At 36.7% G+C, this 15,270-nt stretch overlaps 2 protein-coding genes across 4 annotated transcripts; both read left to right on the forward strand.

The window, feature by feature from the left end:
* Window positions 1–1,679: 1,679 nt before the first annotated feature.
* LOC145642502 (chaperone protein ClpB3, mitochondrial-like) lies at window positions 1,680–10,825 on the forward strand. 3 transcript variants are annotated; one of them, XR_014115690.1, is made up of 12 exons: window positions 1,680–2,072; window positions 3,617–3,835; window positions 3,920–4,157; window positions 4,733–4,928; window positions 5,035–5,089; window positions 5,289–5,439; window positions 5,757–6,065; window positions 6,170–6,435; window positions 6,588–7,517; window positions 7,942–8,333; window positions 9,529–9,721; window positions 10,403–10,825. XR_014115690.1 is itself a non-coding variant. In XM_081693711.1 (10 exons), exons 1-10 carry the CDS (start codon window positions 1,812–1,814, stop codon window positions 8,251–8,253), a joined length of 2,937 nt encoding a protein of 978 aa, XP_081549837.1. In that variant the 5' UTR covers window positions 1,680–1,811; the 3' UTR covers window positions 8,254–8,420. The 3 variants fall into 3 exon arrangements, 1 of the variants encoding a protein (XP_081549837.1); XR_014115689.1 differs by lacking the exon at window positions 10,403–10,825 and having other exon boundaries at window positions 9,529–9,906; XM_081693711.1 differs by lacking the exons at window positions 9,529–9,721; window positions 10,403–10,825 and having other exon boundaries at window positions 7,942–8,420.
* A 595-nt stretch (window positions 10,826–11,420) lies between these two features.
* On the forward strand, window positions 11,421–13,884 carry LOC145642504 (U-box domain-containing protein 45-like). The gene is made up of 2 exons (XM_081693712.1): window positions 11,421–12,172; window positions 12,679–13,884. The coding sequence occupies exons 1-2, from the start codon at window positions 11,607–11,609 to the stop codon at window positions 13,589–13,591; spliced, it is 1,479 nt and encodes a 492-aa protein (XP_081549838.1). The 5' UTR covers window positions 11,421–11,606; the 3' UTR covers window positions 13,592–13,884.
* Window positions 13,885–15,270: the final 1,386 nt, after the last annotated feature.

Raw genomic sequence — 15,270 nt, forward strand, 5'->3', positions numbered from 1 at the left:
GGCGCCCGATCGGGCCCGCCTTTTTTTTTCCTATGCCCAGTCTAAAGTGCCGCGCCCGATCGAGCTCACGCTCACCCGATCGGGCGCGCCTTTCTTGATAGCCTTCATGCGCGCAACCGCCCGATCGGGCGTATGCTTGCCCGATCGGGCCCGGGTCTTCATCTTCGAGGCTTGGACTTCGATTGGGCTAGATTTCTCGGCCCAATCCATATTTCCTCCCGGGTCTCGAATACATGGTCCAATTGCCTCGTGATCCAAATAACCGAGCCCTTTATCACCGGCTCGATGGCTCTAGCCAGCCTTGGGCTCCAAAAGTGGTCGTGTTCCTCCAATGCTCGTAGTCGCTTCATAAAGATCCCGGGAAAATACTCCAAAGGTGTAATTCCCTGCAAAACTTAACCAAAACTACAAAAACACTAGAAAACACATATTAGTAATAAAAGTGGCCCCAAAAGGCCAAAAACACTACTAATTATGACCGAGGGACGGGGGTAAAATACTATATAAAATAGACATATCAATGGTCCGATCAAGGACCACCTTACCCCTTGAAAACAACCAATGTTTCATTTTTTTTTTTTTTAAATGTTGAAAAACTTTCTTTTTATATATATATATATATATATATATATATATATAAGGTGTTGGACATCTGCCGAATTAGAGTGGAAATATAATAAAAATGGTTTGTATTGCTTTATTATTATTCATCAATAAGTTGAGTATACATACAAAACATACGCTTTTAAGATATGATCACCTATATATATGAAAGGTGTTGGGAAATCAAATTCAACAAACTAAATTCATTACCAAAGAATCCATAAATCAAAGGGCAACACAGACCAATCAGCTATCTACGCCAACCCACATTTAACAACACAAACACAACAAGGTTATTAAATTCACTAAAGCTAGTAATTTGGATTTATAGGAGACAAAAATCTATCCAAATACGGAGCAAAAGAGATGATTTTTTTCCTACTGTAAAAACTTTTTAAATAATAATTGATTCTAATTACTTTCGACTTTCCTGATATTTTTTTGACAGAAAATTACTTTGGAGTTTCCTAATAACTTTCCGTATATTTCATAAATTCAATAATACATCAATGCTTAATGTACTAAAGTAATCCCCAACCCTATCCCCAAAGTACAAGTGTCGCGTTTGTATTAAAAAAATTCCCGCAAAAAACTTTTTTTTTTTTTTTTTTTCTCTTTTTTGTTCATGAAAACTAGATTATACTCATGCGTTACACAATTTAAATAAGTTTGTTTGTTTTTTTTTTTTTTTTTTTTTTTTTTTTTTTTTTTAATTTTTTTTACAGAAAATAAGTTTGTTATCATGCATATGAAATAATTTAAATAAGTTTGTTAAAAAGGGTTTGGGTCAATTTCAGTTCAATTCAGGTTCGGTTCAGGTCAATAATTTACGGGTTTTATTCGGGTCGGGTCATCTCTAGATCAGTTCATGTTCGGGTTCGGATCTCACATACTCGGGTCAACTCAGGTCTAGCAGGTCAGGTTTGGGTCTTCATTTTTCGAGTTCAGATGGATCGGATTTGAGTCGATATTTTGGTCGGGTCAACTTTTGACAGCTCTATCCTCGACAAGGAGGAGATCCTACTAACGTTGAGTAGGCACTAGAAAGTTCCAAAGTGTTCCCTGTAACTCATAAATCTCTGTAACTTTCATTGTATTCCTTTGTCATTTCTCCTTGTTCAAGTTTCCTCCATCTTTAGCGCTCTCTACTCCTCATTCTTCAATTCTTCCAATCTCTCACATTCTCTCTCCTCTTTGCTGGGTCTCCAATGGCTGCTAGAGCCATCACCACCAAACGCCTGATTACTCGCTCAGCTTATGCCGCCATTTCTGCTTCCAAAACTGCCCCTTCTTCCTCCAACTCTCTCCCCTCTTCCAACCCTTTTTCCGCCCCCAATTCTAGCGGTTTCGCAAATGGGGTCTTGGAGAGAGAGCTTTTCAGGAAGTCCATTAATGAAGTCGCCACCAATTCATTTCTGGGTTCTCGATTTTACTCTGCTTCTGCTGCTCCTTCCGCGAGCTCTGGCCAGGTTACTCATTTCTTCAATTCAATTTTTTCTTATTTAATTTTTCTGGTGATTTTGATCATTGACTGTTCTTTTTTATAATTTTCTAGAATAGTTAAATTCAATGATTGTTTGGTAGCCCTTACCTCCTAAATACACAAATAAAGTAGAAATTTTGATTTTTGCAATGCAAAAGGTAATGTTGACCTTCAAATTTTGGCATTGTTCTTGTTCATAGTTGAGGCTGTGTATTTTGACCATACATATGAAATTAAGGTTCAATAAAATTAGGGAAGGGAACATAACAGTCATAAGTTCAATTTTGTGAATCACAGCTAATAGTATGTTCAATTGAGGGCTACTTAGTTGATTTCAGGTGTAATAATTAAGGTTGAGATTTGTTCAGGGTTTTTATTTGGTGAGAGGATTACACTCTAGGTTTATACAGATTAAGTACAATTAGGGAGTATGATTTCGAACCGTTAAGCTTAGAATTGCGGGCCTTAAGTGGTAATGATATGACCTTGCTGTAAGTTGTTCCTAATTATGTAGTTCTTATAAGTTATGGTTGATCATTTGAGTCAGTGGCCCATGCCATAGATTGGAAGTCCTGTTGTGGCAGATGTAGATATTTGGCTACTAATTTTGATAAAATAGATACATCGTGGTAGATAAGTGAGAATCTAATAGGGGTGGCCGAATTGCAAATCTTAAATGTGTCTGAGGAAAGCCAAGATGAATTCTCTTTTGTTAGCTTAATTTGTGGAACCGGATAGACAAGCTGCTCTTCCTCTTGATTTGAGGTGTGTATAGGGTATTTAGACTGGTATTAACATTTGCAATTGGAGTCAAGTAGAATTTCAGTGAGAAAGAGTGAATCATTTTGCCCTGATACAGTGAGTGCAGGCAATTGGCACGTATGATAACACCTCAAAAGTGCTTTTAAGTTGGAATCTGAGAAGACAATTGAATGGGCGACTTGCATAGCTTATCCTATATAATGAAACCTGTAACTTCTTTACCGAAAAAGGTACTTCACGACAAATTCTTACAATCATCTCACACGAGGGCTGTGCAGTTGTCTGTTCTATCATTTAGAGTAAGCTGTTTCTAGATTTAGTTTAGGAGCATCGCCCGTAGGTGATAGTTGTTTGTCTTGTTTTTCATGCCCCTCCTCCATATGCACTCTTATAAGGGGATGATATATCTTGTTGGTTTGAAAGATTCTTAAGGTGTTAGCTTATTATTGTTGTAACTCTTGGAGGGGAAGGGAGTCAAAGGAGAACTTTCTTTGGTTGAACCTTGGATTTATGAAACAGACATTGCTTGTCCTCACTTTGTGTATGGTCCCTCACTTTTGAATTCCTTGAGGCTGGCTAATTCAGTATTCAGTTTATTCAATATTCATTCCGTTTATTCCCTTTTGCTAGCCCTTGCTTGTATAATTACTGCTTAACATTATCCCACATTTTGTTCTAGAAGTTTTTGTGTTTGCTTTATCCTCATAATGAATAGATGAATAACTGTTCTTGCAATCTTGTTGCGTCCTGATGTTTACGTTTTTTCAGATTAATCAACCAGAGTTTACTGAGATGGCATGGGAGGGGATTGTTGGGGCTGTTGAAGCTGCACGACTGAGCAAACAGCAAATTGTCGAGACTGAACATCTAATAAAGGCCCTGTTAGAACAAAAAGATGGTTTGGCCCGTAGAATTTTAACAAAAGCTGGGCTTGACAATTCATCAGTGTTGCAAGCTATAGATGACTTCATATCCAAGCAGCCAAAGGTATGTTTTCATGAGCTTAATTGGTTGTTTATCATACTATATAAAATGAACTGTTTTGTGGCTAAATGACTTTTGATACTGCAGGTTGTAGGTGACACTAACGGTCCTATTCTTGGCACAAATCTCGGTTCCCTTTTGGACAGAGCCAGAAAACACAAGAAAGAAATGGGTGATGATTTTGTGTCTGTAGAGCATTTGGTTTTGGCATTTCATTCAGATCCAAGGTTTGGGAAGCAATTGTTTCAAAATTTTAACCTTAATGAGAAGGATTTGAAGGACTCCATTCAAGCTGTTCGTGGAAGTCAAAAAGTTACAGATCAGAGTATGTTCTTTCTATTATTTTGAAATCATCATTGATAAAAGCTAGTTGTTTTCCAGCATTACAAGTTTGATGATGAAAATTAAAATGGGCTCTATTTGACCAACCTGGGAAGTGGGGAGATATTGCTAGTATTACTTTAATGTGGATAACTATTGCTATGCTATTTAAAATTAAATTGTTTTCTACCAAGAACACTTTCATGGTTGCTGCTATTAGTAAATATGTTGTTAATTACTTTTGTGTCCATTATGTGGCAAAAAAATTTTCTCGTCTCTCATTTTGACCAGTAAAAAGTGTATAGCTATCTTGAGCTCATTCCTTGCTGCATTGAAATTAATCTAAGTTCTTGGTAACTTGAGTTTGTTCACCATGGCATGATATCAACTGCTCTCTTCTTTCCAATATATTGATTCACTTTTTAGAGAAGTTATATTTTCTCATACTCCTCATTCCTGCTTGAAAATTTGTAGATCTTTAATTCTGTGCATTTGTAAGGCTATCCTTGTAATTTTGTGAATTTAGTGTTTCATCTTCCACTGCCCTAATACTATTATGGTTCTCATTTCTTGAAATAGATCCAGAAGGGAAATATGAAGCACTAGAGAAGTATGGAAGTGATCTTACTGAATTAGCCCGGCGCGGTAAACTTGATCCTGTTATTGGGAGAGATGATGAAATTCGCCGTTGCATCCAAATATTGTCCAGAAGAACCAAGAACAATCCTGTAATCATTGGTGAGCCTGGAGTTGGTAAAACAGCAATTGCGGAAGGGTAAGCTTACTTTGTTTGAAAATTGGCACGCCTTTTGGGTTCAACCGTCTTTCCCCCTGCTCAGTCACTCACAGCAAAGTCATGATCATGTTATGCTATTTTGCAGATTAGCCCAACGTATAATACGTGGTGATGTTCCTGAACCATTGATGAATCGAAAGGTGCGTCTCCTGTTAGAAGTAACAGTAATAATAGTTTAAGCGTTTTGTTGGCTGATGCTTGATAATCTAGTTGGTCTTGTTTTAATGATTAATTAATGCAAGTGATGATTGGGATTTTGCTTGTAAAAAGGAAACCAATAGTTATCTTCCGAACATCTTTTGTCGTTAATCATCTCATGTTTCCTTAATTTTCTTTTAGTTGATTTCACTTGATATGGGTGCTCTGCTTGCTGGGGCTAAATTTCGCGGAGATTTTGAGGAGAGACTTAAAGCTGTGCTGAAGGAAGTGAGTGCCTCAAATGGGCAAATAATCCTTTTTATAGATGAGATTCATACAGTAGTGGGAGCAGGTATGTTTTTCTTGGTGACTTTGGTTTTAAGTCTGTTGCTACTGTTTTTACTCTTTGTCATCCTCTGCAATAAATTTCTTCAATAACAATTTTCTTTAATTCTTTTTCAGTTGTTTGACTTGCTATTATAAAATTTACAAAACGGACAACGGAGTTTTAACTTTGAGTTAGGACAATGTTGAAATTTCCATGTGAACACCCTCTAAACTAGATTGTAGTTTAAGATATATAATGCAAAAATGTTGTTGGGGCAATGTTGAACATTGGATAAAGAAAATGCAATCACAAGCTTTTTAATTTTCACAACTTGATTGCAGGGGCTACTGGTGGTGCTATGGATGCTGGTAACTTACTAAAGCCAATGCTTGGTCGAGGAGAACTTCGGTGTATTGGTGCCACAACATTGAATGAGTACAGAAAATACATTGAAAAAGATCCTGCACTTGAACGGAGATTTCAGCAAGTTTTTTGCGGCCAACCATCCGTGGAGGATACAGTTTCCATTCTTCGTGGGTTGCGTGAACGTTATGAATTGCATCATGGTGTTAAGATATCAGATGGGGCTCTTGTTGCAGCTGCTATACTCTCTGATCGTTACATCACTGAAAGGTTTTTACCTGATAAAGGTTTGTCTTAGTTTATTCTCATCCTTACCCACTGTTTTCTGCTATCTTCTGAAAAATGCCATATTTTTATTTGTCTCATCAGAATCCTTGCTTGTCCTATACAGCTATCGATCTTGTTGATGAAGCTGCTGCAAAGCTGAAAATGGAGATTACTTCTAAGCCTACAGAGTTGGATGAGATAGATAGAGCAGTGCTAAAATTAGAGATGGAGAAACTATCCTTAAAAAATGACACTGATAGAGCATCCAAAGAGAGACTTAGCAAGTTGGAAAGTGATCTAAGCTCATTGAAAGAGAAGCAAAAGGAGCTAAACGATCAATGGGAAAGCGAAAAGGTTCTTATGAACCGAATCCGGTCAGTCAAAGAAGAGGTACGGAGTATTCCCTCTCTGTTATTTGCATTTAAACATTAACAACTACTCTATCAAATAAATTAAAAAATAAGAATCACCGTGCTTGTCATTTCAATTAATCTTGATGTTTATAATCCTTTTTTTTTTTCCTTTGAAAAATGCGTAATCAGATCGACAGAGTCAATCTGGAGATGGAAGCTGCTGAACGTGAATATGACCTCAGTCGTGCTGCTGAGCTAAAATATGGAACCTTGATGTCTCTTCAACGGCAGTTGCAGGAGGCTGAAAAGAACCTGGCAGAATATCGTGAGTCTGGTAAATCCTTGCTTCGAGAAGAAGTAACTGATGTAGATATTACTGAAATTGTTAGCAAGTGGACTGGCATACCCTTATCTAACCTTCAACAATCTGAGAGAGAGAAGCTTGTCTATTTAGAAGAGGTCCTTCACAAACGGGTTATTGGACAGGACATGGCTGTCAAATCCGTGGCTGATGCGATTCGCCGTTCAAGGGCTGGATTGTCTGATCCGAATCGACCAATAGCAAGCTTCATGTTTATGGGCCCTACTGGTGTAGGGAAAACTGAGCTTGCAAAAGCTTTGGCTGGTTACCTTTTTAACACCGAAAATGCTCTTGTACGTATAGATATGAGTGAGTACATGGAAAAGCATGCAGTGTCACGGCTGGTTGGTGCTCCCCCCGGTTATGTTGGATATGAAGAAGGTGGGCAGCTCACTGAAGTAGTGCGGCGACGACCTTACTCTGTTGTCCTGTTTGATGAAATTGAAAAGGCCCATCATGATGTCTTCAACATCTTATTGCAACTATTGGATGATGGACGTATAACTGACGCTCAAGGAAGAACTGTCAGTTTTACTAACTGTGTGGTTATTATGACATCTAACATTGGGTCCCACTATATCCTGGAAACTCTGAAGAATACCCAAGATAGCAAGGATGCAGTGTACGACTTGATGAAAAGGCAGGTTGTAGATTTGGCTAGGCAAACATTCCGTCCCGAGTTCATGAATAGGATTGACGAATATATTGTTTTCCAGCCTCTTGATTCCAGAGAAATCAGCAGAATTGTTGAGTTACAGGTAAAGATTATAATTTTGGAGCAATGCATGGCTTATCTGCAAATTCTAGTTGTTCAACACGATGCCTTATTTGCCTTGTTTTTTTTTTTTTTTTTTTTTATAATTTGGTCTAGGAAAGGAACATCTCAAGTCATAACTAATTTACGGTATTTATGTTGAACATTCCAACATGCATTAGATTAGATAAAACCTAAATCTCACTTGGTTAATAAGTCTGTGCAGCAGACAGGACCATAGAAATTGAGGGGATAATTTGATACCTAGCCACCTTTTTCTTCAGTCTTGTGTATAGTCGTCATGTCCTTTTGTAGTATATTTTTGCTCATAAATTCCGAGAAAATTAGAGTTTACTGCAGAGATGGTGCATGGTGCTGTGAAATATTCAGATTATCCTGACAATTTTAGTAATTTACCTTCATTGCAGATGAATCGGGTGAAAGATAGGCTGAAGCAAAAGAAGATTGATCTTCAATACACTAAAGAAGCCCTGAAACTACTTGGGACATTGGGCTTTGACCCGAATTATGGAGCCCGACCTGTCAAGCGGGTGATACAACAGATGGTTGAGAATGAAATTGCAATGGGAGTTCTGAGGGGAGATTTTAAGGAAGATGACTCTGTCATTGTTGACGTGGATACACTGTCATCAGCCAAAGACACATCACCTCAAAATAAGCTGGTCATTAGAAAGCTGGAAAGCAGTCCCTTGGAAAATGTTATGGTGGCCAATGACTAACGTTCTCAGAATTAATACCTAAATAAAAAATGTAAATGAAAACTATGTTCATGGTTGCCTTTTTGTTGCTGACGATTGAGGTTAGTTACTGTACATTCTCTCTTGATTTTTGCTGATCTCTTATTTTATGATGCAATACGTCAGTGTCGATTCGTTTTCATGTTCAATGCTGTAGTACGATATGTTAATTTTTGGTGGCCAATTCTTCCCACCTAGTAAGCTAGATATCTGAAAGAGTGAATAAGCAGTGATTGAATATGGTCCTTACCATAATACCATATGTGGGGTTGCTCAATGCTGAGTATTATGTACGCTGAGGAGTAAGATCCACGTTCTAAAATGCATTTGTGATGAAAGAGGTAGGAAAGTGGGGAACTTCGCGTACTAACGTAGCCATGCTCCAAGATGGAGTCGGTGCATTGTGACAATGGGTCTTTTTTTTGGGTGCTATGTGATATACGCTTATATGGGTATGGTATGGACGTATATAGGGGGATGTAGTTGTAGTTGTGCATGTGGAGATATTGAATAAGATATAGCATTCTTACAAGCTTAAATGTCATCGAGTCAATGTTGCATTACTAAAGCTAGCGTATCTCTAAATCAAAGTACATAATTTTAATCATTACTCGTATAAAGAAGTTGATTACTTACGATATCATTTTATTTTTCATTTTTACAAAATATTTTCATGTAACGTGGCACGTTGTTGTCTTGTTGTACATGGAGACTGGAGATCCAAAATTAAAATAAAAGTGGGGCCAATGAGTTAAATAGTATCGTCGGTGAATTGAATATGGGCTGCATTTTGGTCCCTGCAATGTATTTCCGTTTCAGGCCCAGAAACTTGTATTTGGGCGGTGTTCAGTCTTGTCAATTTTAAATTTCATCAATTCAAACATGTTTCACCTCTCTTTAATTACGTACTCGTACATGACACAGGAGTAAGGGCTACGTAGTAAAATATCTTGGTTTTATACCCGATCCTATCTTATTCCAATTAAGAATTTGATACCACCTTACTAGACACTAGACAGGATCTCTTCTAAGTTCTAAGGGCTAGTACCTTTGTATTCTTGTTTTAAGGATTTGATATTGTCTTAATACAAAGTATTACAACTAACATCTACGAGTCATCGATAAGTTATTTTTGTGTTTCAATCTTTTATCATCAATTAAATGACTATCTATCGGATAATTAGGTGTTCAGTTTCTGTTAAAAAATAATAATTAGGTGTGTAGAAGTTAAATATGCCAGTTGTTTAAAATTTTCAGACACATCTTATGCTACCAATTTAAGACATTGTCACTACGAGTACGTATTAATTGAACCGAGATAATTGAAGAAGAAGAAGAAGAAATGGTAGGAACTAGGAAGGAGTTGAAAGTAAATGCAGGTAAAGAAGTCAAAGTTATATGAAATGTTCTTTCGGGTCAAGGATGAATGTGGTCCAGAAGAGAATGCCTGGTATGAGTAAAACTCCATATATTAATAGACATGCTGCTATCAAGTTAGTTTGGTCATTTTGTTAATAGATATCTTCACACACTTGGTGATTGCTTTTGCTTTTTTATTGTTTGTGGAAAACCAAATTAAAACAAGGTGTGAAAGCAAAACCTAAGAGATTTTTATTTTAACTTGTTAATTAACAACCTCAAAGATTTTACATTACTACTTTTTTATATACTAGCTTGAGTTTGGCATCACATATATCTTTATACTATGACAATTAAAATTATGTTTCTCCACCACTTTGTAATTAACAAGAGAGAAAAGAATCATCCAATCTTTTTTTTAAAGGCCTTGCAATTGCAGTATCTTTCTCTTGTTTATCAAATTATTAATGAAGCATGTTGTAGCATGAATGCATATAACAATATTACATCATTCTGAATGGGTTATGTTGCCTGATTTAGTTTTCTTAAAATCAGATATATTATCATAATAATGGCGGAGGCTTGTAAACAATTGAGTACTTCCGTATTAAAAAAAAGATATGGTCGTGCAAAAACATGCTCGAATAATGCTTTCAGATAAATAATGAGATTAGGCTATGATTTGTATTTAAATGTATGATTGTATATATGATTTTTATTTTCTCTACTACAATACGTAATATGATTTTCCTCTGTTATTGGATTTGTACAGTAAAAAACATGAGTTATAAATATAATAACAAGATTAAAGAAGGGAGCGAGGACACATGATGATAAACCGCACATTAACTGCGAGTTGCAGTACAGTGTTCACCAGGTGAAGGTTTCAACGCCTTTCCCCACACAAATATGTCCCAAATTCCGATCCAATGTCACTATATGTCTATATTATTCTTTTTTTTGGTAACAACTGTATAAATTATTATAATAATCCATTTATGGCTTTATTTATATAATAATAATAAACCTTAAAAGAATAAAAGATTCAACGGGGTAATGTATGATGATTCATGTATGCAAATACTCCGTATGAAACAACTCCAGTGTAGAGAAGAGTACTCCGTAGCAGGTTGGTAACTTCTTTAATAATCACCCCCATTCTCCATTGCCTCCCTTGCTACCAAAAAAAAAAAAAACGATTAAAAATATTTTATAGCAATAATTATTATTTTAGGTTGTTCAAGGAGATAACACAGTGTTAACTAAATATCTACGATATTGCCCTTGTTTGGTAAAGAGCTTATAGCTTATTGTGTCCGACTATTTTAAAAAGCTAATTTTGATGTTTGGTAAATAGGGTATTAAAATAATTTGTTGGGCTAAAAAAACTCATTGTAAGAACTTTTTGAAATGAACTTGTATGAAAATATAGAATTGGAAATCAAATAAGATTGAACACTAATAAAAAAATTAAAAAAAAAAAAAAAAAAACCCGGAGGTTAACCATACAACTAAAAACAAACATTATTACTTCCTCCGTTTTTTTTTAATGAACACCGTTTGACTTTTACATTATTGACACACTATACATTGACTCGTATTTGTAATTCATACATACAATAAAATATAGTAGAATTTTATTTTATACAAATCAACAAATCTTGTTTGAATCGTCTATAGGTATATTTTGTTAAATCCGGTTTTTAACATGCGTTCAAAAGGGAGAAAATATTTAATTGTATTAATATACCAAGTATTCCGTAATAAAGTATGATCTCCACTTCCTTTTCTCTCTGTTCGCCCATCCCTCCAGTCCTCCACACTCCTCCACTACACAGTAGACACTGCTAATCACTTTAAAGTTTAAATCCCCCCAAACAATTAACAAACCCCCTTTTCTCTCTCCTCTTTTTCATCTTTCTTTGTCCGCAATGTAGAATCAAAACCAGAGCTACCAAACTCAAATTCATATATCAATGGCCAAGTGTCATCCTCCTCAAAACGACGTCGGATCTCTCATCCTCAACCACTCCTCTTCTCCTCATCACCACCATTGCCGTCTCTGGAACTCCTTCTCCCTCCGAAAACTACTCGCCACCGTCAGCTGCGGCGGCGCCGCCATTTCCAAACCTTCCAAACCCAAAAACTCCCATCACCCAAATACCCAAATCAACAAACCCGAACCCACCCCATCAACCCATGGGCCCGGCGGGTCGGGAAAGCTGGCGGATCTCCTCAACCTATCTTCCTCCTCCTGTTCTTCCGAGAGGAGAGAGAAAGTGGAGCAAAATGTGGAAGATGTCAAAAAAAAGGAGGAGAGGTTAGAGGAGTTAAGAATGGCGGTGAGGTTGTTACATTCAGAGGAGAGAGAAAATGGGGCTAAACTTGTGAGAAGCTTCGCCAAGGAAGATGCTGAAGCTCGCTCTACTTTAGCCATGCTTGGGGCTATCCCTCCTCTGGTCGCCATGCTTGATTACGATCATCATCAATCTCTTATTCAACCTCTTTACGCCCTTCTTAATTTGGGTATTGCCAATGATTTGTAAGTTTTCTTTTCTTTATTTTACTTTCATCAAATGCAATGCATGTTCATTATTGGAAATTATCTACTTCCTGTATCATAAATCATACTGTATCTGTAATTTATTGCACCTTATTTTTAAATATAAGTAGAGTAATAATTTTCCGATTTGGTTTCTGGGCTTTTTTTATTAATGAAATTGAATGCATGTTGTTTCTGGGAAAGGATTTGATTTTTTTTTTTTTGGTTGTGGAAAATGAGTTAAAAATAATGGGGGCGTTATGATTTCACTTCTACTGTAGAATAGGAAATGTGTTAATCTAGGGTCGCTTTCATTTGGGGTAAATTGGAGTTTTTGTTTAGATTCTTACATGAGACTTCTGCTATATTCTGTTTTTTTGTGTAATGTTCTGTTGTTTTCATCTGTAAAGGGTAAATTTGGGGGAAATGTGGCCTTTGCTTTTGATCTTGGTCTCACTTTTTTTTGGTGGTGTTGTCAATTTAACAATTTGGTATATTTCTCACAGGAATAAGGCTGCTATAGTTCAAGCAGGGGCGGTACATAAGATGCTAACGAAGATTGAGTCCTCAAATGGGTGTCTTAACTCGGCTGTTTCCGAAGCCATTGTCGCGAATTTCCTTGCGTTGAGCGCGTTAGATTCTAATAAGCCTATCATTGGGACATCCGGGGCGATTTCTTATCTAGTTAGTGTGCTTGAGGATACCGAGTCTAGTTTGCAAGCAAGACAAGACTCACTTAGAGCACTATACAATCTGTCTATAACACCCTCGAACATTGCCTTGATTCTTGAGACTAATTTGATTCAGTACCTTGTAAGCATGTTGGGGGATATGGAAATGAGTGAGCGTATCCTTTCGATATTAAGCAATGTAGTTTCGATCTCGGAAGGAAGGAAGGCAATTAGCAATGCCCCGGATGTTTTCCCTATTTTGATCGATGCTTTGAATTGGTCAGACTCACCAGGGTGCCAAGAAAAGGCCTGCTACGTAATAATGGTGATGGCGCATAAATCTTATAGTGATAGACAGACTATGATAGAAGTGGGGGTTGGATCAGCATTGCTCGAATTAACCCTTCTAGGTAGCACATTAGCACAGAAAAGGGCATCAAGGATATTGGAATGTTTGAGGGTAGACAAGGGGAAGCAAGTCTCTCGGAGCTTTGTTAACAATAAAACCACAGCAGCTGTTTCCGCCCCTATATGTGGGTCTTCCTCATCTACCGCCAATGTTAATAAGGAAGAGGAAGATATGATGATGAGCCAAGAGAAAAAGGCAGTAAAGCAATTAGTCCAGCAGAGTTTACAGAATAATATGAAAAGGATTGTCAAGAGGGCTAACTTGCCCCAAGATTTTGTTCCTTCGGAGCATCTCAAGTCTCTCACAGTGAGTTCAACATCGAAGAGCTTGCCCTTTTAAGATCATTGAAGATGAGATATTTTCCGAGCAGTAAGAGTTAGTGCTCTCTCCCATTTTCCTTGAATCGATGTTCATGTGCAGCATGTAATGGTCTCATTATACTGATATCATATGTTCATATAGATTAGCTATGTTTTGTATCCATGTTTGGCTAGCATAATACTAGACATTTTCGTATGATTTAGCATTTTGGTTGTTAAGAGCCATTAAGAGGATCATTGTATAGTAGAGTCCTTATCACTAGTGAATGATGAAAAGAATAAATTTCAATAGCACAATCTTTCTTTTTCTTCTTTAAGTTTGTTCAAAATTTGCCCGAAACCTATGGGAAGCAATATAAATCACCAACATTTCATGGGGTGGTTTTCAACGAAATGGTCAGGCCTTGCATACGGAGTGCCATCCAATATTAATTCCCTTGCCTTAAACAGTTACAAGTCACTCTTTCGTGTTTAATAGTCGTCGCCCCTTCTAAATCAGTTCATTTACTCAGTGAATGCTTTGTTTAGACGCGTAGATGGAGTAATTAATAAATCCTAGGATCTCGACTTACTCCGTATTAATTATCTGCATTGTTATTCCATCTTTGAATAATACTCTCCAACTGAGTATATTTACAAAAAATGTTGCAGATTAGGAAAACAAGAATTAAAAGCAGGATTAGGCTGCTAGATGTGTAATTAAAAGTGCAGCTTCAGCTTCAGCTTCTCTTCTTGTTTGGGTAAATATTTTACTACGTATATAAAATGTAGCACATGATGAGTCCTGGAAACATGTTATTTTTCACCTTAAAATAACTGTCAGTTCCCAATTTCTCTCTCTTTTCCTGTTTTGCTTAGCTGTAAATATGCTTCTGGATCTGTGTTAATATGATAATGCACTGACCAAATTTGTTCATTTGCACACTTCCTGCATTATATTAATAGATTACTATAGTTTGTTAATTGTCAATTGTCTTATATATTTATGGAAATTGTTAGGTTTAGTCTATGTTTGTGTAGAGTCATGTGAACTTCCCACTAGACTGTTATGAGATGATAATGTCTTTGACAATTATATTGTTGTATTTATGTAGCCAGCTCAGAGAGGTAGACTGTTTAATTTGGTTAAATTTTGGAGAATTTGTGCTAGTGGTTGGTAGGTCAACTTCTATGTGTAAATCTTGTTTGTGGTTACCATTATGCTAGTGTTTTTGAGTGATAAGTCTCAAGTGGGAATTATAAATCATTCTATTACTCTGTATCTTGTTAGGGTTCGTTCGGTTGACACTATGGGGTACTTTCTAAGTGACTATTACTCATATACTCCATCCGTTTCAGAATAAATTTCTCACACTGAAGTGAATGCCTACTATTGTTTTATTAGACCCTTGATGGTAGACCCATTAATCAAGCTTTTGTTTTCAAAAGCATAAGTAGAACTTTTCCAACAGTCTATTCTCTCAAGAACACAACTTTTGAAAACCATTGCCTATGATCTCAACATTATGAGATTTGGGGAAATGTCTTCTCAAATCTCTGGATTTTTGCAAAGGTTAGTTGACAAACACAAACTACAATCTTTATGAGATCATTCTACCTGCCCAGATTTCTTGGATTAATGTTAAATAGTCATAATTTCACACTCAATCAACGCATTGATTCGAAGTGATGACGTATAATGACTAAGAGGAGCCAATA

The sequence above is a fragment of the Chenopodium album genome, chromosome 8, assembly GCF_948465745.1.
Source record: "Chenopodium album chromosome 8, dcCheAlbu1.1, whole genome shotgun sequence".
Lineage (NCBI taxonomy): Eukaryota > Viridiplantae > Streptophyta > Magnoliopsida > Caryophyllales > Amaranthaceae > Chenopodium > Chenopodium album.